The sequence below is a fragment of the Dysidea avara genome, chromosome 5, assembly GCF_963678975.1.
Source record: "Dysidea avara chromosome 5, odDysAvar1.4, whole genome shotgun sequence".
Lineage (NCBI taxonomy): Eukaryota > Metazoa > Porifera > Demospongiae > Dictyoceratida > Dysideidae > Dysidea > Dysidea avara.
Window position 1 is genome coordinate 15,815,392 of NC_089276.1, and position 25,207 is coordinate 15,840,598.

General features: G+C 37.8%; 1 protein-coding gene across 1 annotated transcript in view; it reads left to right on the top strand.

The window, feature by feature from the left end:
- The window catches only part of LOC136256060 (hemicentin-1-like), a 54,692-nt gene extending 30,255 nt beyond the window's left edge, over positions 1 to 24,437 (top strand). The window contains exons 3-11 of the mRNA XM_066048982.1: positions 5,494 to 5,766; positions 16,107 to 16,412; positions 18,207 to 18,482; positions 18,531 to 18,821; positions 18,885 to 19,196; positions 19,250 to 19,540; positions 19,631 to 19,948; positions 23,704 to 23,976; positions 24,038 to 24,437. Coding sequence (XP_065905054.1) covers positions 5,494 to 5,766; positions 16,107 to 16,412; positions 18,207 to 18,482; positions 18,531 to 18,821; positions 18,885 to 19,196; positions 19,250 to 19,540; positions 19,631 to 19,948; positions 23,704 to 23,976; positions 24,038 to 24,201 — 2,504 coding nt within the window. The 3' untranslated portion in view covers positions 24,202 to 24,437. The remainder of the gene's footprint in view (positions 1 to 5,493; positions 5,767 to 16,106; positions 16,413 to 18,206; positions 18,483 to 18,530; positions 18,822 to 18,884; positions 19,197 to 19,249; positions 19,541 to 19,630; positions 19,949 to 23,703; positions 23,977 to 24,037) is intronic.
- The last annotated feature ends 770 nt before the right edge of the window (positions 24,438 to 25,207 follow it).

A 25,207-nucleotide genomic window follows, 5' to 3' on the forward strand; every position in this document is an offset into this window, starting at 1 on the left:
TAATCAAGGCACCACGAAGGTATTGTGAGGCTGGTCTCTGGCAATATTTTTTTGTGAGAAAGTGCAAACCTCCATGTGTTCCTGGGAAGGTACAAACACTGGAATGAACCACTGGAGTGGGCGTCTGGATTCAGTGGAATGAAGTGGTGGACTAGAATGGTGGAATGTTACAATAATTAGGTAATTTCACTTAGTGGTCACCTCTTTATAAGACCACCTCTTTATAAAGACCATTTAACTTTAATGTCTAAATTGTTGTTTTAGAGTGTACCCCCACCTAGGACAGTCTTATGAATTGTGTGCCATGTTATGCCTAGAAAAATCAGATTGATGGATTTATGTAAAATACAACTATTCCCCCATACAACAGTTAACTGCACAAAAAGACGTGTCCACGAAACTAAGCAACTAAAGGAGCTAATATCTGGTGAGGCCAAGAAATGAATGTTAATACTGGTAACTAACTATAATTTACAAAAATCTATATAACATTGATCCTTTATCATCGACTCATGGAGTCTGACTGCAATTCGCTAGTAAATTGGTACTGTTTTCAATAGTAATTGTAGAGGAAATACTGTGGCCAAATACTAGCCAATTAGAGTTACAGGGAATTAATTAGGAATGCAGCAAGACTGCACGAGTCAATGATAATATTTTATAACTTTACATTATAGTTAGTTGCTGGTAATAACATTCATTACTTAGCATCAACAGATATTAGCTCCTTTAGTTGTCAGTTACATTTAGTTTAATGGACATGTTGTTTTTGTACAGTCAAGCTGTTCTGCATGGGCCATTGCAGTATTACAAAGATATCATACACTCTGACTTTTCTAGGCACATGGCACACAGCTGATCAATAACCACTCTAAAATACCAAGATAGCAGCAATTTAAACATTAAAGTAAAACGGTCTCAAAAGGTGGTCTTTGTTAGAAGGTGGTCTTTATAAAGAGGTGATCACTAAGTGAAATTACCTAATTACCATTCCATTCCACCATTACATTCCATTACACCATTCCATTCCACCGAATCCAAACGCCCCACTGGATTGTGCTTTTGGTTTTCATTTCCCAATGAATTAGAGAAACTTGTATCTAATCCAAAACAGCCAAGCTGTAAAAAAAGTGTGCGGCCCTCAAAAAGGCTATGGTGAAAAAAGATGTGAAATCCAAGGTGGCGGCCAAGAAATGGCTGTGATGGTAGGTTAATGGTAAAAATTTTAATAACGACAATTCAGGTGAATTTTGTGCCAATTGACTAAGCGGCACCAAAATTCACCTGAATTGTTGTTATTAAAAATTTTAATAACAACATTGCACATACTGTGATAAGCATGCATTATCAGTTACAAAGCAATAAGCGTTGTGCTTTTCTTTCTTCTAATGCAGTATTAGCAGGTTCACTGGTCATAATAATGTTACAAAAAGTAAACAAATAAATACAAGGAAAAATGTGACTGGATCTGCAAGAATCCCACATGTTAGCACAAGCCTAATTTTACAGTAGAATGTCACAAACGCAATGGGTAAAATATTTATGAAATATGAAACAAGTTGATGTTGTGCTACTTCTCAAAACCAGGTGCCATGCAGCTAGCTAACTCATCTGGAATTAACTATAGACAGTATATGCTACAATGAATTAACCAACTATATATTACTACTTTACAATAGGGTAGTTTTGGGTTGTGCAATAATATTATTAGCTAATTCTCGTATTTTGTAATTCATGAAATATTCGTAATTCGTTCAATTACATTGCTATGCACTGCTGAGGAAGCGTTTGTTAAACAAACCGCTTTTACCAACATATTACACACAGAACTATCTTCTGAACTGTTCTATAGTGTGACTAACGTGTTTTTTCCCACAAAATCTCTCGACAAAGCCTCAAAGCTGCTCTTCATTTTCGTTTGCCTACGTATTGGGGATACGCCCCCTTTCAACTTGAAGCGATAGACTATTTCTGTTGTTTTTCAGTGCTTAAGCCTGAAGACCTCAAGGGGAAGGTAGTCTAAGGAAAGTCACCACACCCGTATTTCAGTCCGCTGAAAAGAAACCACCTCAGAGCAAAGTTCACCTGTGCAGAAGTTTACTGCAGACTTCATTTCACTTTTACTTCTTACGTAAAAGCTGCTTTTACCGTTATTAAACGATTTTGCTCACGTGGGTGCGTACAGACAACCATAGATAGGTAGATAGGTAGATAGATAGGTGCACACACACACTTTTACGAAAACAATTTCGCCCACAGCTGGTCTTCGGCCGGCTGTGGGCGCACACCTGGTTTAAAAACTGTATATTTTTGAGTTCTTGTTTTGTGATGAAGGAAGGTGTTAATGTCAAAACCCTAAAGCAAGGGAAGTTTGAAAATCTTCGTTTCACGCCCTAAGGACATGGAAGATATGAGAGTTAGTCTTCCTCATATTGGATGAGTATAGTTTACTCGATGGTTTACTGTTATTTTTTGGTGATCAGCCTGGTCGCCGCAGAGTGTGGAAGAAAAAATGTACTTAGCAATGGATTTCCCTGTTCAAGGAGGATAAGTTGCATTTTAGTAGAGGACTGCATTCGTAAGTTATGAGCTTTAAATTAAGCACATGCAGTTTATTTTCTGTATTGTCCCTGTACAAATAAGTCTTTCTGTTTTTGCACATTGTAGCGCTGTAACTTCAAAAGTTCTTAGTTTCTAGAGCTGACACTTTGGTTGACCATTCCTTTGGCTATGTAGATTAAGAAAATGGAATTTGAAAAATGCGCTAACATGTGGGGTTCTTGTAATTTAAGGGAAAATAGGAATGTAAGGGATCAAAAAAATAAAAGTAGTGGAATGAGAAAGGTATCATACACCTGAAGATATGGTAGGGGACATTTAATTTAAACCCTACTTCAGCCTATACCCATGACTGAATTAGAGATTAAATGTTCACTAGTATATCTTCAGGTGTAGGTGACCTCCCTTCTTTTTATTTCTTTGATTCATGATTGAACTTATTACATGTAAATCTCCTAATTTGTGAGCTGATCTGCATGACTAAATACAGTTTGCACAGCACAGAACATACATTGTTTCATGCAAAATACCGTTTTGCTTTACTTTTAACTTTGAGCGTTAATTGGATGGCTGCAGGTTCGAGGTTTTCAAACACGCTTTCTGTAACAACTTTAAACAGGCTGTAGGACCAGGTGTCCTACAGACCTTCAGCACTTGTGCTGTAAAGCCTTAATAAATGAAAACAAGTTGATGTTGTGCTACTCCTAAAAACCAGGCGCCATGCAGCTAGCTAACTCATCTGAAGTGATTCAGAAGTTATTAACCGATTACATAGGTTTTTGGTTGTGCAATAATACATAATTAATTTATTGTAATTCTCGTATTTTTTAATTCACAAATTTTTCGTAATTCGTTCAATTACGTTGCTATATGCTGCTAAGGAAGCGCTTGTTAAACAAACCACTTTTATCAACACATTACACACAGAAGTATCTTCTAGACTGTTTTATAGTTTGACAATCGTGTTTTTTTCCACAAATTCTCTCAACAAAGCCTCAAAGCTGCTCTTCATTTTCGTTCGCGTATGTAGGGATACGCCCCCTTTCCAACTCAAAACGATAGGCTATTCCTGGTAGTCTACGAAGCCTGCACAATTGTTTTTCAGTTGTTAAACACCTATAAAACCCAAAGGAAGGTAAATCACGAAGTCGGAGGAGAGTCGCCACACCCGTATTTCAGACCGCCGAAAAGAAACCACCTCAGAGCAAAGTTTACCAGTGCAGAAATTTAATACAGACTTCATTTAACTTTTACTTCTTACGTAAAGGCTGCTTTTCCATTTAACGATTTTGCTCACGTGGGTGCGTACGGACAAACATAGGTAGATAGGTAGGTACACACACACACACACACACACACACACACACACACACACACACACACACACACACACACACACACACACACACACACACACACACACACACACACACACACACACACACACACACACACACACACACACACACACACACACACTTTTACGAAAACAATCTCAGTAAACCAGGTGCGCATCCACGAAGGTTGGCTGTGGGCGCGCGCCTGATTAAAAAACTATTGCCTCTGGCATAAAATTGCCAAATTGTATGTATAGCATATCTGTGAAAAAATCAGCTTGCTCAGATTGCATCAGAAGCCATTGGTCAAAAGTTACACAAAATTCTGGATACATTTAGTGAATATAATAGAGCCATTAAAGCACTGTATATCTTATGGTATACTAGGCTAACTTACTAGAAATTTAAAGCAAAATCTAAGTTCATATTTATGGATTTTACCCATACATTAATGAAATAATTATGTGAAGGCACATGCTAAGCTAAACATAAGAGATTACTGTAGCTATAAAATTTAAACCCATGTGTGTACAGTATACTGTCTCAATATAAAGAAACTCATCATTTGAAGGCTTGTGTAAGCTACCTTTTATGCTCAATTATTACTGCCATGTTGTCATAATGAAGAACTGAAGGTGGTTTTTGTTTCAATACCGTAGATCTGGAAATATTCGACAGTGAGAATATTTCGTAGTTATCTCTACTAACAAAATAAATTACGCGAAATGTTTTCACTCTTAAATATTTTCTATTTACAAAATATTTTTTGGAGGTCGAGCCGTCAAAACCAAGATCAAAACACTTGAGGAATGAGTACACTGTTGGAGAAGAAAGACTAATGGCCTACCGTCAGGGTTCCAATATCTAGTCTCGCATGACCATACCACTTTTTTTTCTGTGCATTGTGTGGGGAGAAAAGGGTCTGGTGCAACTCCAATAGCTGTTTACTTCTGAGCCGCCCCCAGACACTGGGGATGCTAATTGAATAACATTGGCCGCAGAGTCTGGGGACGGCTCAGAAGTAAACAGCTATTGGAGTTGCACTAGGCCCTTTTCCCCCCACCCAATGCACAGAAAAAAAGCGGTATGGCCATGCGAGACTATCCAATATCTGCCAGAATAAGTTTGCATGCCACTGTAGCCACAAATTTAATATAATTATAGTGTCTAGTGGTCAAGGCTGACCTACAGCTAGCTGTCACAGCTGGGAATCCATCACAATTGCCCGTTCAATGTACAACAGGTACCCGTATATCAACTTTCATTTCTGACGCACTGGGGAAAGTATTTGCTGTACAGAAAAATTTGTTGGTAAAATATTTTCTTGGCTTGAGATGTCCACGGAAATATAACGCATTGAATTTATTAAATTATCTCGAGCGAAAATTTCCCAATTTACAGTATGTCTTAGCAGGAAAAGGCTAACCTTGTGATTTAATGATACGCACTGTATTACAATTAATCCTGCTATTGGTACTATATTGATTATATATTTTCTTGAATTTCTTACTTGGGTATCTCTTCTAGCTACAGTGTAAAGTAGTTGTTTTTTTTATTTGGCTACATTGTGAACAATGCTGTGTTATTTCTCATATAGAATTGTTTCCCTCAATATCCTTATCTTCAATGAGTGAGGAAATAGTTTTGTCCACTAACAACTACAATCTATCACTAACTTGTGAGGCAGATGGGGCAACATCATATAATTGGGAGAGAAATGGCAGTAATATTCCAACTGGTGCCATTGGAGTGAACGCAAGTACTCTCACTATCATTAACCTACAACCACAAGATGCTGGTAGCTACCGATGTGAGGCTAGTAGTGAATGCCCTTGTTTGTTGTCTAATTATACTTCAATAAAGTTTAATGGTAAGTTAAAGCTGAAAAAATTCAACCATATACCACTATCTGTCTTTTTATGTGAATCTCATCAGTGTTAAAACTAAAAGTAGTGCCAGGCATCTGCTAAGTTTGTTAAATAGAAGTTTGTAATCACATTCTTTGGTCATCTGCAGTATTGGATGCAAAAGTATTAAGAAAAATTTGCTGAAAATTTTCCTGTTGCTATGAATAACCTAATGTTCTAGGTTTGATGAAACCTTTTTAAACCACAGCAAGCTGAAGGCCAGCTGTGTGGCGCACACCTGGTTTACTGAAATTGTTTTCCAAAAAGTGTGTGTGTACATATTTATGTATATTTTGTTTGTCTTTCCACACCCATGTGAACAAAACTTTGTTCACTAAGAAGAACCTTATGTGAGAAATAAAGGCCAGTAGTAAACTTTCAGGCAAGTAAGCTATGTGGTTAATATGTAGTGGTTTGAAATAACAGGTGAAGCGAACTTATAAGGATGTGGTGAAGTCCTTTCCCAATGGGCTCTACGGGTGTAAAACAGCCGAAAAACAACACAGCTGGCCTCCTAGACTACCGGGTATAACAAATTCCTTCAAGTTGAAAGGGGTCATGTCCATAATATGAAAACGAAATTAAGAGCAGCTTTGAGGCTTTGCCTGGAGAATTTGCATAAGAAAATGTTGTAGACAAACTATAAAATGCAGTTAAGAAGATAATACTTCTGTGCATTATTAGTGGGTTGAAGTGGTTTGTTTGAAGTACGCTTCCTTAGCCATGCATACCAACAGAATTACAAAATATTTCGTCAATTATAAAATAAAATTTACTATGATTTAATTGATAATTTTGTATGTAGCAACAAAGCAAAATCCAAAGTAAAGATTAGTTCAGTAGATTGCATTATTATTAATTCCAGTTAGGTTTGTTTGCTGCATAGTGCCTGATTTTTAGAAGTAGCACAACATCAACTTGTTTCAATGCGTAGAGGTTTTTGTGGCTTACAATTTTCATGATACTTACTCATCAGTCTTTATAGTCATATTTGAAGTATAGCGCTCATTATCTGACTATAAACAAGCTTTTAGTTTTTTTGTACTTCAGTCAGCATGTTGAAGACCACGGTGTGGAAAAAACTTGAACTGTATTCCATTGTGAACCACAAGACTAACTGTTGAAATGTTGTACCTGACTTACATGTGGTATACATAATAGAACCACACCTACGTATAACATTCTGTCTTCAAATAGTGGTTAAAGCATCTCTACAAGTGCAATATGTAAAAATAGCATGCGAGAGAGCCTAATATAGTATGAAGCTATAAAAAGTGCAATACCATTGCATGATTTTTTACAATTTTTTCCAGCATGTTTTGCTTTACCCAGTTTATTACACTAAACTTAAGGTTGCAAAGAGTGGGTGTGATGCTAAGGAGCACTACTATATTTCCAAGTGTTTATCCCTACTAAATGTTACATTGTAGCTTTAACTGATTTCAGCTGCCTAGGGCAAAATTAAAGGCTGTTTCAGTCAAAGTCTTGGTGTTTGCAACTAAATAAAAAGCCGAAGATTAGTCTGTTACTTCATAATTACAGAGTGACTATCATGTTTAGTGAGTGTGATTGTATTCTTAGAACGATAAATAGAATTCTAGAAAAATTGGAACGGAAAGCGGGAACAGGAACAACCAATGGTAAATGCCTGATATAGGTCATCATGTCAATATATAGAAGTTGGATTTTGCAACACAATGCTTCTTTGCAGCATTGTCAGATCCTTCCGCTAAAACAATCAAAACATTCTAGTAGAGTGCATTAAAATACTCTGATAGTCTGTGAATTGATGGACTATAGCTGACAAATACAAGTTAGCAACTCCATTGAAACCATGAACTAGTGATACCATGATATATCACATATCACGATAGTCATGACAGAAACAGTTCATGGTAATCGTGATAGAGACAAAGCTATATTGTGATATGAAAAGCAAATAATTTAGTTAAAAGTGACTTAATATAATGAGGATATTTCTCTGGCAACATGTGGTGATGCATAAAAGCAATTAAGTATCAACTTTGTAATAAAATGTGTCCTGTGATAACACTAACGTATTCAATTCATTTAATATATCATGACTATTGTGATATAAGTCCCATGATATCGTGATTAACGTGATATTAAACCTTTAATATTGTGGCATGGCTACTATGAACGCTTTAAAAGTTAGGTATGTGAAGAAGTTCACAAAGTCTTCTGATTAACTGATAGTGCCTATTATAGACTTTGGAAACTGCACCTACTACTATACTTTCAGACTCCAAGAGGACTCCCATGCATGACTGTTCATGGTGTCCTTAGTCTCTTCATTGGTACCACCTTAGTTTGGAGTTGCCACATACTTTTTATCACCATGTGGTTTTCATACAGGTACAACTTCTCACATCTGTATGTAGGAACTGTCAGTTAATTAGAATACTTTGTTGTAAACCTCTTCATATTTATTAGTTGAGTCTTTTAAAATCAAAGGAGTGGCTAACTTTCGGTGTTGATGACTTAGCTATAGTGTATATGCCTAATCTATGTCAGCTATTGTCCATCAATTCACATCCCTGGTGCCAGTGGTGGGATGGCTAGCTTGACTACTCTATTAAAGTGTTTTAATGCAAATAACTGCTCTATTAGAGTGTTTTGAAATTTTAGCAGAAGGATCCAACGAAGTTGCAAAGAAACATTGTGAAGTACAAATCAGTGTGATCTTTTTCCGTTGGTCTTCCCACTTTCTGTTCCCGTTTTCCTAGAATTCTGCTTATCCTTCTTAGAGTGTATTAGATGCTGGCCAGTTGTGGTCGGCATGGTGCTTGTGACAATGCCATGAGATTGACTCAAAGCTTATTGTGTTTGAGGTTGTGTTTCACCTGGTGTATATACCTTGTAGTGTTGATCAATACCAGTCTCATGTTGGTCTTCCTAAACACTGCATGGCTAAGAAATAGCTTTCATTCTACTGTAATTCACCTACTGGTATTTATTAGAGTTGTACCGATTCCCACTTTTTAGGAAAACCGATATCCGATATATTTTTACCCTGTTTTACCGATAGTTAACCGATACCCGATTGTAGGTCTCTACAATTATACTCGTGCTCATTCCATTAAAAGTAGAGCTAGTAAAGCCAATTCTGTGAAATTATACACTCAAAGTTGCTAGTCAGACAAGTGGGCTAGGGCCTGAACCATCACCGTTTATCTTTGTGGTTACCACAAAACATAAACAAATTACCCAAGTACATACCAGAGCCTTTGACACTAGCCCTCCAGTGGTACTGCAGCTGCTGAAGCTGAATAGACTAATAATCTGCTGGCCACAGCCCATTACAACCGATTTCCGAATATGGTAAAAACAGCTAATTATCGGCTTCTACCGATTACCGATCCGATTATCGGTACAACTCTAGTATTTATATACCTCAAAGTGTTGTGATTGGCTTTATAAACATTGGAGTAGGGAGGATTTTACAGTGCAGTGTGTCTTTGCAGCATTGTTTGGATCCTTTTGCTAAAATGATCGAAACACTCTATTAGAGCAGTCACTTACATTAAAATACTCTAATGGAGCAGTTAAGAATGTTTTGTTAACTATCCCACCAGGGACTCACATTGATGACCTGTGAATTGATGGACTATAACTGTCAAAGATTAGACTAGCTAAGTCATCAATAATTATTGAAAGTTAGTTACCCTAAAAATTTTAAACTACTCAACTATTGACATTAAATACTGATGAAAACTGAGATTCACGAAGTATCCTATAATTAACTGAAAGTGCCTCTTATAGGCTTTGGGAGTATGCAGCAGCATTGGTATATGCTGTGTCAAGCTGAAGTGTCTCCAAGAGGTGTCCTCACGACTACTTAGTCTCCTTATTGGAGACATGCACCTACAAGTACTTCAGCTACCACATACCCATAATGTGACTTTTCTGAGGTTGCAGGTACAACTTCCCAAATCTATATGTGACACTGCATGTCAGTTAATTAGAATCCTTTGTAGTGGCCTATAATGTTTTAAATTTTAGGGTTTCAAGGGAGTAAGTAGCTACGTAACTTTCAAGGTTGATGACTTAGCTAGTCTATATTATACCTAATGTATGACAGCTATAGCCCATCAATTCATTGTACATCCCCGGTGAGATGGTCAACAAAACATTCTTGACTGCTCTATTAGAGTGTTTCGATTGTTTTAGCAAAAGGATCCAAACAATGCTGCAAATACACACTGCGCTGTAAAATCTTACCTGTACATTGCATGATGACCTTTATCAGGCATTTTCCGTTTGTCGTTTCCATTCCCACTTTCCATTCCCATCCCATTCCCGTTTTCCTCGAATTCTACCTGCCCATAAACATTGCAGTGTTCTGGCAAAAAGAATGTGTTTGGGTTTGGTCAATCTGTTTATTGTTTATAGATTTCATGTTAATTTGCCCACTAGTAAGTCAGACACGCTGAATCTCATGCATAGGTGTGAATCTCGCTCTTTGGCTAGTAGTCTCACGCTCTCATACCTAACCCTATGTTTCTCCCTCTTTCAGCTTGGTTCTCACGCATTTCTCACACCTTATCTACTTCATAATTAGATCTGCGCTTAAAATTGGACAGCTCTGTGCTTATTTATGTACTTTGAGCATGCAGCAAACCCCCCCCCCCCTTTTTTGGTCTTCACTACCAAAAAATCCTGGAGCTGCACTTGAGTCTGGTCCACATTGCTGGTAGTGTTTGAGGTCTCACTCCTAAAATTGTTGAGAGACAGGCATCTCTGAGTAAGTATCTCACTAAGCTGCACATTTGTGATAAACATTGCAGTATATACCAGCTAAAGTGCCATGGCAAATGCAATGCAAAAAATAGAGCCTGAGGGCATGGTCAGGCAGGAGTTGTCTCGAGACTAATACGGTATGTGGCTTTTCCCCATGCTGTATTAATCTCTTGACTCTGTACACACATGGCAGTACTTTAACTACAGGTATAATAAAATATGATCAAGACACACGGTAGTGTGTCGTGCAGCCCAAGAAGCCGGCGCGCCACACCCGTGAGTATATTGAAAGGAAGAACGAAAACGTCATTTTCACACCATTGTATCTCAGTGATCACTTATCCGATTATAACCAAATTTGTTACACAGTTGCCCGCCAGCCAGGGGAGTCTACATTCCAAATGTGAAGGAAATCGCTCCAGCCATTTCCGAGATACGAGCTGCCAAAGTTTCGTTTTTTTTTCTTCGTTTTTTTTTCTTCTTCTTCGTCTTTTCGCACACTTGCAAAAATTGCTATAACAAGCAAACGCGTACTCCGATCGCCTTGAAATTTGGCACACAGAAAGGGAGTCCATAGGCGAATCCTAGCATCACATTTAGTACAAATCCGATGAATGGTTCAGGAGTTATGACCGATTATTCGCGTAAAACAAGATCGATTTGTTGTCATGCCTACAGGGTAAACCGCTTCATGGAATGAGTTGAAAATTGCTATGTAGATGGAGTAACCATCGTAGGAGTGCCTTTTGGTGGTTTGAAAGGAATCGAGATAAAGACCACGGAGATATGATACAAAACCCAACATGTGTCACAATTACGCGATCGATTTTTATGAATAAAAAAGTATTAGTTTTTACGCCTACTAGGCAAACCGCTTAGAGCAATGAGCTGAAAATCGGTGTATAGCTGGAATAATCTTCATAGAAAGTCCTTGCAGTAGTACAGAAGAATCGGATTACAAACCACTGAGTTATGATTCGAAAGCCAACTCCGTGTAGCAAATGCGAGATCGAGATACTCTAATAGAACAATCACCCTAATAGAGCATTCGGATAATTTATTTATTCCATTATAGAATTTTATTACATTAAAAGTTATTCTGTAGGGAGTTCAGCTGCAAACAGTTAATCTTATAGACAGTTCAGCAAGAAGCAAGTCACCATGTGGAGAGTTAAGCAAATATATCATTATAGAGATTCAGAACATTACAAGTCACACTGAAGAAAGTTCAGCTATAAACAAGTCATGCACTGTATAGAGAATTCAGCTACAATTAAGTCACTCTCTAGAGAATTCAGTTACACAGAATTCAGCTACACACTAGTCACTGTGGAGAGAGTTCAGCTACAAACAAATTACCCTTTAGAGTGATCAGCTACAAATAAAACACTTTGCAGGGTGTTCAGCTGCAACAAATCAACCTTTAGAGCGATCAGCAATAAACAAATCAACATAAATCTACCTGTAGAGAGATAAGATAGAAACAAATCACCCTGTAGAGAGTTCAGCTACAAAAAACCACCCTGTAGAGACATCAGCTAGAAACTAGACAGAATGTAAGGAGTTCAGCTACAAGCAATCACCCTGTAGAGAGTTCAGCTAAAACAAATCAACCTGTAGAGAGATCAGCTACAAACAAATCACCTTATAGAGAGTTCAGCTACAAACAGATTACCTGTAGAGAGATCGGCTACAAACAAATCAACCTGCAGAGAGATCAGCTACACACAAATCAACTTGTATAGAGATCAGCTACAAACAAATCACCCTGTAGGGAGATCAGCTAGAAACTACACACAATGTAAGGAGTTCAGCTACAAACGAATCACCCTGTAGAGAGTTCAGCTAAAACAAATCAACCTGCAGAGAGATCAGCTACAAACAAATCACCTTTTAGACAGTTCAGCTACAAACAAATTACCTTGTAGAGAGATCGGCTACAAACAAATCAACCTGCAGAGAGATCAGCTACACACAAATCAACTTGTAGAGAGATCAGCTACAAACAAATCACCCTATAGAGAGATCAGCTAGAAACTAGACACAATGTAAGGAGTTCAGCTACAAACAAATCACCCTGTAGAGAGTTCAGCTAAAACAAATCAACCTGCAGAGAGATCAGCTACAAACAAATCACCTTTTAGACAGTTCAGCTACAAACAAATTACCTTGTAGAGAGATCGGCTACAAACAAATCAACCTGCAGAGAGATCAGCTACACACAAATCAACTTGTAGAGAGATCAGCTACAAACAAATCACCCTATAGAGAGATCAGCTAGAAACTAGACACAATGTAAGGAGTTCAGCTACAAACAAATCACCCTGTAGAGAGTTCAGCTAAAACAAATCAACCTGCAGAGAGATCAGCTACAAACAAATCACCTTTTAGACAGTTCAGCTACAAACAAATTACCTTGTAGAGAGATCGGCTACAAACAAATCAACCTGCAGAGAGATCAGCTACACACAATTCAACTTGTAGAGAGATCAGCTACAAACAAATCACCCTGTAGAGAGATCAGCTAGAAACTAGACACAATGTAAGGAGTTCAGCTACAAGCAAATCATCGTGTAGAGAGTTCAGCTACAAACAAACCAACCTGTAGAGCGATCAGCTAGAAACAAATCACCCTGAAGCTACAAAAAACCACCCTGTAGAGATATCAGCTAGAAACAAATCACCCTGAAGAGAGGTCAGCTACAAAAAATCACCTTGTAGAGAGATCAGCTAGAAACTAGACACAATGTAAGGAGTTCAGCTACAAGCAAATCATCGTGTAGAGAGTTCAGCTACAAACAAACCAACCTGTAGAGCGATCAGCTAGAAACAAATCACCCTGAAGCTACAAAAAACCACCCTGTAGAGATATCAGCTAGAAACAAATCACCCTGAAGAGAGGTCAGCTACAAAAAATCACCTTGTAGAGAGATCAACTACAAACAAAACATTTTGCAGAGAGTTCAACTACAAACAAATCAAACTTTAGAGCGATCAGCAACAAACAAATCAACCTGTAGAAACAAATCAACCTGCAGAGTGATCAGCTACAAACAAATCAGCTTGTAGAGAGATCAGTTACACACGAATCAACCTGTACAGAGATAAGCTAAAAACAAATCAGAGTTCAGCTAAAACAAATAAATCTGCAGAGAGATTAGCTACATACAAATCACCTTATAGATAGTTCAGCTACAAACAAATTACCTTGTAGAGAGATCGGCTACAAACAAATCACCCTGCAGAGAGATCAGCTACACACAAATCAACTTGTATAGAGATCAGCTACAAACAAATCACCCTGTAGAGAGATCAGCTAGAAACTACACACAATGTAAGGAGTTCAGCTACAAACAAATCACCCTGTAGAGAGATCAGCTACAAACTAGACACAAAGTAAGGAGTTAAGCTACAAGCAAGTTACCCTGTAGAGAGTTCATCTACAAGCAAATCAACCTGCAGAGCAATCAGCTAGAAACAAATCATCCTGAAGAGAGGTCAGCTACAAAAAAATCACCCTGTAGAGAGATTAGCTAGAAACAAATCACCCTGAAGAGAGGTCAGCTACAAACAGAACACTTTGCAGAGAATTCAGCTACAAACAAATCAGCTTGTAGAGAGATCAGTTACACACAAATCAACCTGTAGAGAGATAAGCTAGAAACAAATCACCCTGTAGAGAGTTCAACTACAAGCAAAACACCCTGTAGAGAGTTCAGCAACAAAGAAACCACCATGTAGAGAGTTCAGCTGCAAACAAATTACCTTATAGAGAGTTCAGCTACAAACAAATCACCCTGTAGAGAGATCAGCTAGAAACTAGACACAATGTAAGGAGTTCAGCTACAAGCAAATCACCCTTTAGTGAGTTCAGCTACAAACAAATCAACCTGCAGTGAGATCACCTACAAAAAAGCACCTTGTACAGAGTTCAGCTACAAACAAATTACCCTGTAGAGAGATCGGCTACAAACAAATCAACCTGTAGAAAGATCAGCTACACACAAATCAACTTGTAGAGAGATCAGCTACAAATAAATCACCCTGTAGAGAGATCAGCTAGAAACTAGACACAATGTAAGGAGTTCAGCTACAAGTAAATCACCCTGTAGAGAGTTCAGCTAAAACAAATCAACCTGCAGAGAGATCAGCTACAAATAAATCACTTTATAGACAGTTCAGCTACAAACAAATTACCTTGTAGAGAGATCGGCTGCAAATTAATCAACCTGCAGAGAGATCAGCTACACACAAATCAACTTGTAGAGAGATCAGCTACAAACAAATCACCCTGTAGAGAGATCAGCTAGAAACTAGATACAATGCAAGGAGTTCAGCTACAAGCAAAATCACCCTTTAGTGAGTTCAGCTACAAACAAATCAACCTGCAGTGAGATCACCCACAAAAACGCACTTGTACAGAGTTCAGTTACAAACAAATTACCCTGTAGAGAGATCAGGTAGAAGAATTCACCTTGTAGAGAGTTCAGCAACAAAGAAACCACCATGTAGAGAGTTCAGCTGCAAACAAATCACCCCGTAGAGAGATCAGCTGGACGAAGTCACCTTGTAGAGAGTTCAGCTACAAAGAAACCATCATGTAGAGAGGTCAGCTGCAAACAAATCACCCTGTAGAGAGTTCAGCTACAAAAAAATCACCCTGTAGAGAGTTCAGCTAGACGAAGTCACCTTATAGAGAGTTCAGCTACAAAGAAACCATCATGTAGAGAGTTCGGCTACAAAGACACCACCATGTTGAGAGTTTAGCTGCAAACAAATAACCTGTAGAGAGTTCAGCTAGAAACAAAATACCCTGTAGAGAGACCAGCTAGAAGAGGTTACCTTGTAGAGAGTTCAGCTACAAAGAAACCATCCTGTATATAGTTCAGCTACATTTCAAGTCACCCAGTAGAGAGATCAGCTACAAAGAAAATATCCTGTGGGCATAATGGGCATGTAATAAATATATGTATATAATTTGTATAATTACTAATAAAATCAAAAATAATTGAAGTACTAAAATTCTTCTTTAAGTTCTTTTCTTCTTCCTGTAGTAAAGAAAAAAACACATGGGTTAAAAAAGCCCCAAAGCCAGCCATAGGCCGGCTTTGCAGTATACAAATACAAAAAGAAGTGATATCTAATCAAAAACAGCCAAGCTGTAAAAAAAGGTGCGGCCCCCAAAAGGCCATGGTGAAAAAAGATGTGAAATCCAAGGTGGCGGCCAAGAAATGGCTGTGATGGTAGGTTAATGGTTACATTTTAATAACGACAATTCAGGTGAATTTTGTGCCACTTGGTCTTGGCACCAAATTCATCTGAATTGTCGTTATTAAAATGTAACCATTAACCTACCATCACAGCCATTTCTTGGCCGCCACCTTGGATTTCACATCTTTTTTCACCATGGCCTTTTGGGGGCCGCACCTTTTTTTACAGCTTGGCTGTTTTTGATTAGATATGAGGTAATACCAATGATCTGTATGGTCATGTAGAATATAATTTATTTTAAATGTGTTATCAATGCTGGTGTGTTCACTAGTGTCAGTTCCTCCTCCCTACATCATCACTCAACCTACTGATACAAGTGCAGCTGCTCCATTTAGTGGGGTGTTCACGTGTTCTGCTGGAGGACACGGCCTCCTGAATATCGAATGGTATAGGAGTAATGTTCTGTACGAAGTGTTGCCCAAGAAATCACTGGTCAGTCAAATATCCACACCAGAAGTCACTACTAGTACTCTTGTTATTCCCAATGTGACTAATAATGATGTTGGTAGTTACTATTGTGTAGTGTGGGCTAGCAGGCAAGCAGCACTGTCAAAAAAAGTGAAACTTGATATAGCAAGTATGTTATTATACTACTATACTGATACTGTTAGTACTGTGTGTCTGCAAGGTTGTACGTATGCTACCTTCATGCTATTGTGCTTGCAGAAACAGATGCTAAATACTAACTACGCTAGTTTTCTGCTTTGCTCTAGCTTCCCCAAGGTCTTTCATTGTACAACCTATATACTCACATTCTGGATGACTGGCTTGGCTATGGATGGATCTGGTATTTATGTATGGAAGAATAGGCATGAAACTTGTTTTTAAAAAGATGAAGTATTACCTTTTAGATTTTGAATCCTTCTGTGCATGGATAATATGTGAGCAAATTCAAAAAGAAGCCATTTTGCCAAAAACTCTAAATGTATGTGTTTTATGTCACAAACATTTAATTTGACTATTACATTAATGATTTCTACTGTTATCCTCCTGCCACTCTGCTGGGTGTTTTCTGTGCCTGTGTTTCTGGAGCTTTGTGGATCCACAATGATACACCGATACATTGATACACTGATACACTGATACCACTCTGGCTTTGCTGGAACAGCTCTTGTGGACTTAGCCAAACAGTGTTACTTGGCTAGATACTTTTTGGGACTGCAAAAGTGTTAAGTGTTCTTAGTGGTTGGAAAACCTCAAACTGAGCCTAGCAACTTCACTCATATACCTTCCCTTCTTGCTCCTACAATTTGCTCCCCCCTCCCCCCAGTACTATTTTCATATTGTACAATCTGTGAAAAAGGTATCTTTCAACAAATTTTGTCACTTCTTGGCTTGCAATGACTCAATCCTCCATATTCTCATGCTATTAAGTGTCTAACCACTGTCCTCCACCCTTCATCCTTATGGTACTGTATATGTCATTAATTGTACTGCAGCACACTAATCATAATTAGCTACACCATAATACATAAATTTTTAAAATGTAATGCAACAGTTTCTTTCTTGGACTTTGCATATTGAACAAACTGATTTGTAGTCACAATTAGTAGAAAGTAGTACGTATAAAGCAAACTGATTCAGAAGTATGACTAAAATTAGAGGCGTCAGTGTAAAAATGTAAGTGGTAAGGCTCATTGTGGGGACATCCCTCACTGAATTGAAATTACACATTTTGAAATGCTATTTGGAGACAATTTTGGGTATATAGCACTGTTTGCAAGGTGCTAGCTGACAAGTGATCATGACATAACTACATAACTGGAGTGTCAGGATACTACCAAAAGGTGCCTCCATATAATACTGTTTAACTTATCAAAGCTTATTATAACGGTAATTGTTTTTAGAGGCACTTAACATGGACTAAGTCGACATAAAGCTGCTCTGAATGAAAGACAGATTAGATAAGTGTTGTTTCTGTCATTAAATGAATGCTATAAGTATTGCATATTCACTACTTTGGTTTTGGCTTTATCAAGTTGAATTTTTTATTAATTTCCAGCTATAAAGTGGTGAGGCTCTGGCCTCACTGGTTGCACCTACTCTGATGCCCTTGAAAATGCATTACAATTCTGATAAAATAAAAGATACAAATTTTAATTAACGACTTTAAATTACTCTTCTCGAAAGCTACATTTATGAGTATAGAATTAAAAACTTTTTGCTGCTTTGTCAATGTTTGTTTTATAGTGAACAGAATGAATGAATAAAAACTCCTTACATGCATACCACTTGAAGCACTAACTGAATGTATTTTTTCCAGTGCACCTATGTTGCATTTCACATGCTCTACTCTAATTCATCTCATACAGTACCTTATGAAAATTATGGCCTATTGTACAACTTCCACTTTTGTAAAATGTATATACAGGTCCACCCATTCGACCAGAAGTGGTGGTTTCTACTTCACTAGTACACCTCAGTGTTAATGATTTTAAATTGTCTATGGCATGTATACCAAACAAGAATGGTTTTACCTATAAGTGGGAGAAGAAAAATGATGATCTCCTTGCAAGAGTAAAAGAAATAACTTCTCCAGACTTGGTCCTTAGTAATCTTCAACCCAAGGACTCAGGTGAATATCGATGCATAGTGAGCAACTCAACTGGGAAAATTGTGTCCAAATACAAGCAAGTAAAAGTAACAGGTATGACAATGTAATTATATTTTACTAGAATCACTTTTATATGAACAGTGTCTCCACCTGATATTATGTTACATCCAAGTTCTGTAACAGTTAGTGCCACCGGTAAAGCTGTGTTTCAATGTGAAGTCAAGGGATATGGAAATATAATGGTTGAGTGGAGGAAATTAGATTCTCATCTACCAATAGCAGCTACAATTAACAATATTAAATCACTAAACACAGTAACAAGTACACTGGAGATCAAGGAAAGTATTGGGTATTACAAGGGAAGCTACTACTGTTCTGCAAGCAATGGTGCTGGAGTTGTAAATTCAACAGTAGCATTTTTAAATGTATCAGGTAAGTGCATACAGTTACGGAGTACGTAGTTTACGTATATTGCAATGTTTGCTTTTTATGTAGTACGGTGTGCAGAAATTATCAGACCACCTGTATTCAATGAAGTATTGCCTGGAGGAACTGCTACATTTCCTTGTTTAGCTTGGAGCTATAGTGGACTAGTATATGATTGGCAAAAAAATGACACTTTGCAGTTGCCTTCAAATACAGAACAGTCATTTAAGAGATGGTCATCTTCTGAAGATATTGGTTACACTACATACGTGTATCAGTTAACAGTGTCTAATGTACAGCTATCAAATGAAGGATCCTACTGCTGTTTAGCTATTAATGAATGTGGAGTCACTAGAAGTTGTGCATGGCTTGAAGTAAAGAGTAAGTTGTACATGTGATCTATCCATTTGTAACTGAGTATGATTGCTGTGTAGCTCTTCCACATATAATCAAGCAACCATTATCTATTTCCATCAAAATTAGCAACAACAGCAAATGTGTATTAGAATGTCTAGCTACTGGAATCGGTCCTATTCTATACAAATGGGAGAAGTACCAGTCATCTACTAATAGTTGGATAAGACCATCCCACAGAGCTGTGGATATTACATCACCTAAACTGATATTTAGTGTGATCACAGAAGAAGATGAAGGTGTCTATCATTGTGTTACTACCAATCATGATGGCAGTATAGTGTCCAATAGTGCTACCATTACTGTATATGGTAAGTATAGCTATATTGCTACAGTTGTTTTTGCATAATGCTTCTAAATAGATTGTTGTTGTTGTCGTTGTTGTATACATACTCATATAGGCCCTCCTATCATCAACTTCATCACCAGTAAGTCAGTTGCTTTTGAAGGAAACAAGGCTACCCTGATTTGTAATGCAACCAATGATGTTGATGCCACTACTTCTATGCGTATTGATTGGTATAATTCTGAAGGTGCAAAAGTTGAATCAGAAGACAAACATATACTAATCTACAATGTAACTGATCCAGTTACTGGTCAGGTACAATCAGTGTTATTGTTTGATCCAGTTAACCACACTGATAGTGGAGAATACACATGTCACGCCATCAATGATAATGATTGCTACACTGAGGCTAAGAGTAACCTTACTGTTGAATGTAAGAAACTATAATGACTGGGTCTGCGATAATAGGGCATGTGGGCACAAACTACATCGCATCACATTACAAGTTATATCTCAGTACAAGGATAGAATATTTGCATTCTGTAACTTGCATTATATTGCCAATTGAATGTTTAGTATGTGATGAAAAGTTTATGGCCATAGCATAACGACATAAAACGTTATGACACATGAACGTTTGAAAATGTAGTCAAATTTTGTGCGCCCACATGCCATATTTTCGCAGGCCTGGTCACTATTATAGATGCACTGTAGTTACACTGTAGTCTGTCCATGCAGAAAAACAGTACACCGGGGTAGTAGGTATATGGAGTATGGGGTCCGGTCCCCCAAAAGCTAAAACTATATCATATGTTTCAGGACTGAAAGTTTTGATGTAGAGTACTTCTATTGGACAAATGTATAAATCACACTGCTTTCTAAATGGACTACATTGATCAAGAGTTGTATAGGGATAAGTGACAGTCATGAGTATAGTTCAGCTAGCTATAAATGAGGCTAAATGATGGCATACAAAGGACCATGTGCATTTCTACTCTTAGCAGGCCCATGCATGGTATAGTGCTACAGATGCTAGTTTTCATACTCAACAACTATGGAAGATTCTCAATAGTCAACAGTGTTATGTATGGTGACTATTTTATTAGGGTATTTGACTGCCTGCTCTATTAAAGTATTATAATTTTTTTGGGGTGATGGGGAGGGGTGGATTCACCACTGTTTATGTATATGAATAGCTACTGTGTGTAAAGTATTGGTAGGGAAATACCAAATTCCTTCACTGTCAAATTTTCCAGAAAAATGGGTAATACATTATGCTTTATCAACTATTAGACTACAGCAAGTTTGATACTGAAATTTGATTGGTTGAAAATGTGGTCTCTAAATCCTGTAGAGCCACACTCATGTCCAATAAAGACCACGTTCTGAAGCGATATGAAACACAATAATTATGCACCTGTAACATTGGCAACACATGGGAGTTTAAATGGCTAGTAACAGCCGTACTGAATTAGAGGGAAGTGTGTAATGCCAAGTTTGGTCCGGGGAAAAATCAGTCCGGCTGGACCATTCTTGGCATCCAAAACTGGTCCGGCTCGACCAAAATTGGTCCAGGTCAAACCAGGGCTGCTAAACCACTTTTCAGGTCTAGTATGAGTTTTGGGAAGTAGTCCACCAAACTACATGCAGTATATAGCAACTGATCAGTTTTCTCGAGCCAGTTTTCTTCACTAAACCGGTCCGGACGAAGTATAGGCTTAGCTAGCTACCTGAGAGCTTATACCACTGGATGCATACAAGCTTGGTCGGTGCTTAGCCGGATTAAGTTCTTTTGCTTTCCAGATTTGGTGTATATACTGCTATATTGTTCTGGTTGGACCAGTTTACCAGCGGACTGATTTTTCAGTTAGCTAGCTACATAGCTACATACGTTTGGTTAGTAAAAGAGTTGCAGTGCTGGTGTAAGTTAGCCGTCCATTACAAGTAAATTTCAAGGACCAAAGCCCTGCTGGTCCGGCATTGGTCGGACCACTTTTCAGCTAGCTACATGCAAGAATTTGTAATGAAGCTTTATATATGAGTGTGAGAGCAGGCACTATGCTGACAGATGTTTTCTTTAACAATTTTGATAGTATTCCATCTGGGCCAGATGCTTTGTGTGGGTCTAATTCTTGTAGTAGTTGATAGAAAAGTACCCCTTTGGTTGTAATATTAATTGGTGAAACATGAGGAAACGTAGGACCTACAAGTGTGGCAGTTGGTATGGAGTGTCAGTAAAAACAGACTGAAACTGATCATTCAATATAGTAGCTTTACAAAGACTATCAGTAATTGTCTGACTGTCTTTCTCTAATGGTAGTATCCCACATTGATCTCTCCTTTTAGATTTTATATAACTCTAGAGTCTTTTATGACTGCTACCACCTCTGAACTGATGAGATTTGAAACATAACTATCATGAGCCTTTCGACATTTTCTTTGTTTGAGTGAGTTTTTTGATTGCCTTATAAGCAGACCAGTCTGTTTCAGAATGAGATCGTTGTATAGACGCTATTTCTTATTAGACAGATGCCTGGTAGATGTGGTAATCCAAGGGTGCTTGATGGAGCTGGAAAGTGATTTATTTGGTATTGTATTCAATCAGGTTTCACACTGTGTCTTAAAAATATTCCATAATTCTTCTATGGGGGTATCAACATTGTGGCTTTGTATGAAAGAGTTAGAGAAATCTGACATATATAAGTATCTAGCTACGTAACAAAGTTGTTACACGTGCAGGGTTACAGAAGCCTTTTATGGGCCACCTTGTTTGGTTAAAGGAAGGGTATAGCTAGCTTCTTCATTGTATCTGAATGACATCTAGAATCTTTACATCAACAATTTTTTCTCAGCTGCCCCTGAGGGCATGCAGTGCTGGACCACATCGAATTTGCATGTGTATAATGTAGCATATGCCTTTTTTTTGGCCTGGACCGATTTTGGTCAGGGCGGACCAATTTGGATACCAAAACTGGTCTAGCCGGACCAAATTTGGTGGACTAAAATCAGTCTGGCCAGACCAGTTTTGGTATCCAAAATTGGTCCAGCCGGACCGTTTTTACCCGGACCGATTTTTCCGTGACAGGTATAATGGGCTTGTTTGTATTAATCAATACTGCATTTCTTGTTTACAAGCAGCTGTCAAGGCACAACAACAGTTACAATGAGTTGTAGTCCAGTACTTCTAAACATAACACGTGCCTTAACATTGGCAATGTATGGGCATTTAAATGGGTAGTAACAGCCATGCTGAGGTCCCACCATGTAGGTAGGTGTAGAGAGCTTGTTTTTAGTAGTTAGCAATACATTTCTTGTTTACAAGCAGTTGTCAACTCAAGGTACAATAATGAGTTGTAGTGTAATAAGTTAGACTAATAAGTTATACTTCAAGAACCACTGGGTTCTACGGGATTTAGAAAACCCTCAGATCCTTAGTAGCGCCCTCACTGTGCTCAGATGCTACAGCCCAGGGCCTTCAAGTTTTCTAAATCCTGTAGAACCCTGGTTCTTAACGTATTACTATTGTTTAAGCCACATAAACAGCTTTTCTAAATTTGTCAACATTTCCTGTCACTTTTAAACAGGGGTGGTTCAAAGGGTTCCATGGAACCCCCCTTTTGAAAGAGTCTCTCTTACTCGAGATACTCTAATAGAGCAGTCACAGTAGCCTTTTGAGGAGCAGTGTAGCAAGCTATGTATCTAGTTATAACTAAAGGATGAGGCATCTATGGTGAGGGGCAGTTATTGTCAGCAGGTAATGAGGTTTTTTTTTTTTTGGTCTTCAACTTACAGCTAGACTGAAGTTGCAATTCCAAAGTGGAACCCCCTTTTAAAAGTCTGGATCCACCCCTGTTAAGGTACTTACATTGCAACAGAAGTAGCATAATTTTTGTAAATAACTGACTGTAGTATCTATGTATACATCTGGTTTTGTTGCCACACAGTTTAAGTTGCATGTTTATGTCATTAATCAGTATCACGTTTTTCTGTGTGTATCTTAGCAAAAGTGATATGTATGATTATGAATAGAGAGTGCTGTAATTTTTATCATAGGAAACAAATATCAAGTTTTGGTATGGTTCACTTTCTCATTAACTTTTATATTGTCGCTGTTGCAGTGGTGTTCTACTGCCATATTTAGCTTGCTACAAGTTTAATATGATTACAATGCTTTGTACTGTTTTCTAGTTGCACCAATAATCACTATCACCCCATGGTCTCCATATACAGCCAGTGTTGGGAAGCAGGTGACAATCATATGCAAGGCTGAAGGACTACCCACCCCTACTGTACAGTGGTATAAAAATGATAAAGCTGTTAAAAAAGTTGCAAACATTCCATTTCAAGCATTGAATGTCCCAACTGCTACACCACATGCTACAGTATACACTTGTGTATCCACAAACAATGCTGGTGGTGTGATGCGCACTACCAAGGCAAACATTTCTGTTACCATCCAAGGTATTTATAGTGTGAGATTACATGCATAAGTTATATATAACTTTTATTATTTTTATTGCAGCAATGTGCCCACCATTGCAAAACCCAGTCAATGGTCATGTAAGTCTTCAAGGTGGTGGACAGTTTGCTGTTTACTCCTGCAATTCTGGTTATAGTCCAAATGGTCCATTCATTTTGTGGTGTAGGGGAGGAAGGTGGAATCCTTCTCCACCAGCTTGTGTTTAATCACACCTACATGTGTGCGGTCACAACTTTACTTGTGTGACACTTAAAGTGTGTAGTGCATATAACTATATATCACAAATGTGCGGTCACAACTTTACTTGTGTGACACTTAAAGTGTGTAGTACATGTAGCTATATATCATAAATGTGGGTATGAACATTAGTGTGTATGATAGCTCTTGATGTATATTATGCATTTTATGATTATACATAATTATGAACTGCTTTTTTCAATAATTAATGCAACACATTTCATGTACTTTACTTAATCTTTAATTTCTGGATGTCAGTACAGTACTGTATGTTGTTATTAACCAGTTGTTAAACTGAGTACTAAATTGTTACATAATATATACGTATATGAACTTGTCCTTGAAGTTTGAGTAATATACTTATATTGTAGTTGCAATGCCAGCATTCTCTGATCTCTGATACTGTTGGCCTATTTGTGCAAGTATTGTAATAGCTAGTGATGTTTTTCATTGCATGCCCAATACTTTTAATAATTTTATCAGTACACTGGAATATTGCACTTTTAAATCTCATACTTACAAACACTCATAATATTGGCTAAATCATGAACATGCAGTTACCTTTCAATATTTTGCACTTGTTGTATCATATTGTACGTACATGTGTAGACCACATGTCCTGGCACTGTAAAATGTTTACCCTGTGGCTTCGATTCTTTGCACTAAATTGTCACAGTTAGCTGTTACAATGTAGATAATACTTCTTTTGCATTTGTAACACACTTTTGGATTTTCCAACTAATCAGCCTATTCGCTATGCCACAGTAGATGCATGCTATGCTATTCCATTATGCTCAAGTTACATATCTTAGACCCTTGCTTGTTAGGTGGCTCAACCTTACCAAGATATCTCTTGAAGAACACCACAAAGAACTTTTCAAACCTGATAGAAAAGGGACCAAACAGATCAAATGTCACCTAGTATAGTTATAGTTCAGCTACTTTTGTAACTAAGTTATGTAGTAGACTAAAATT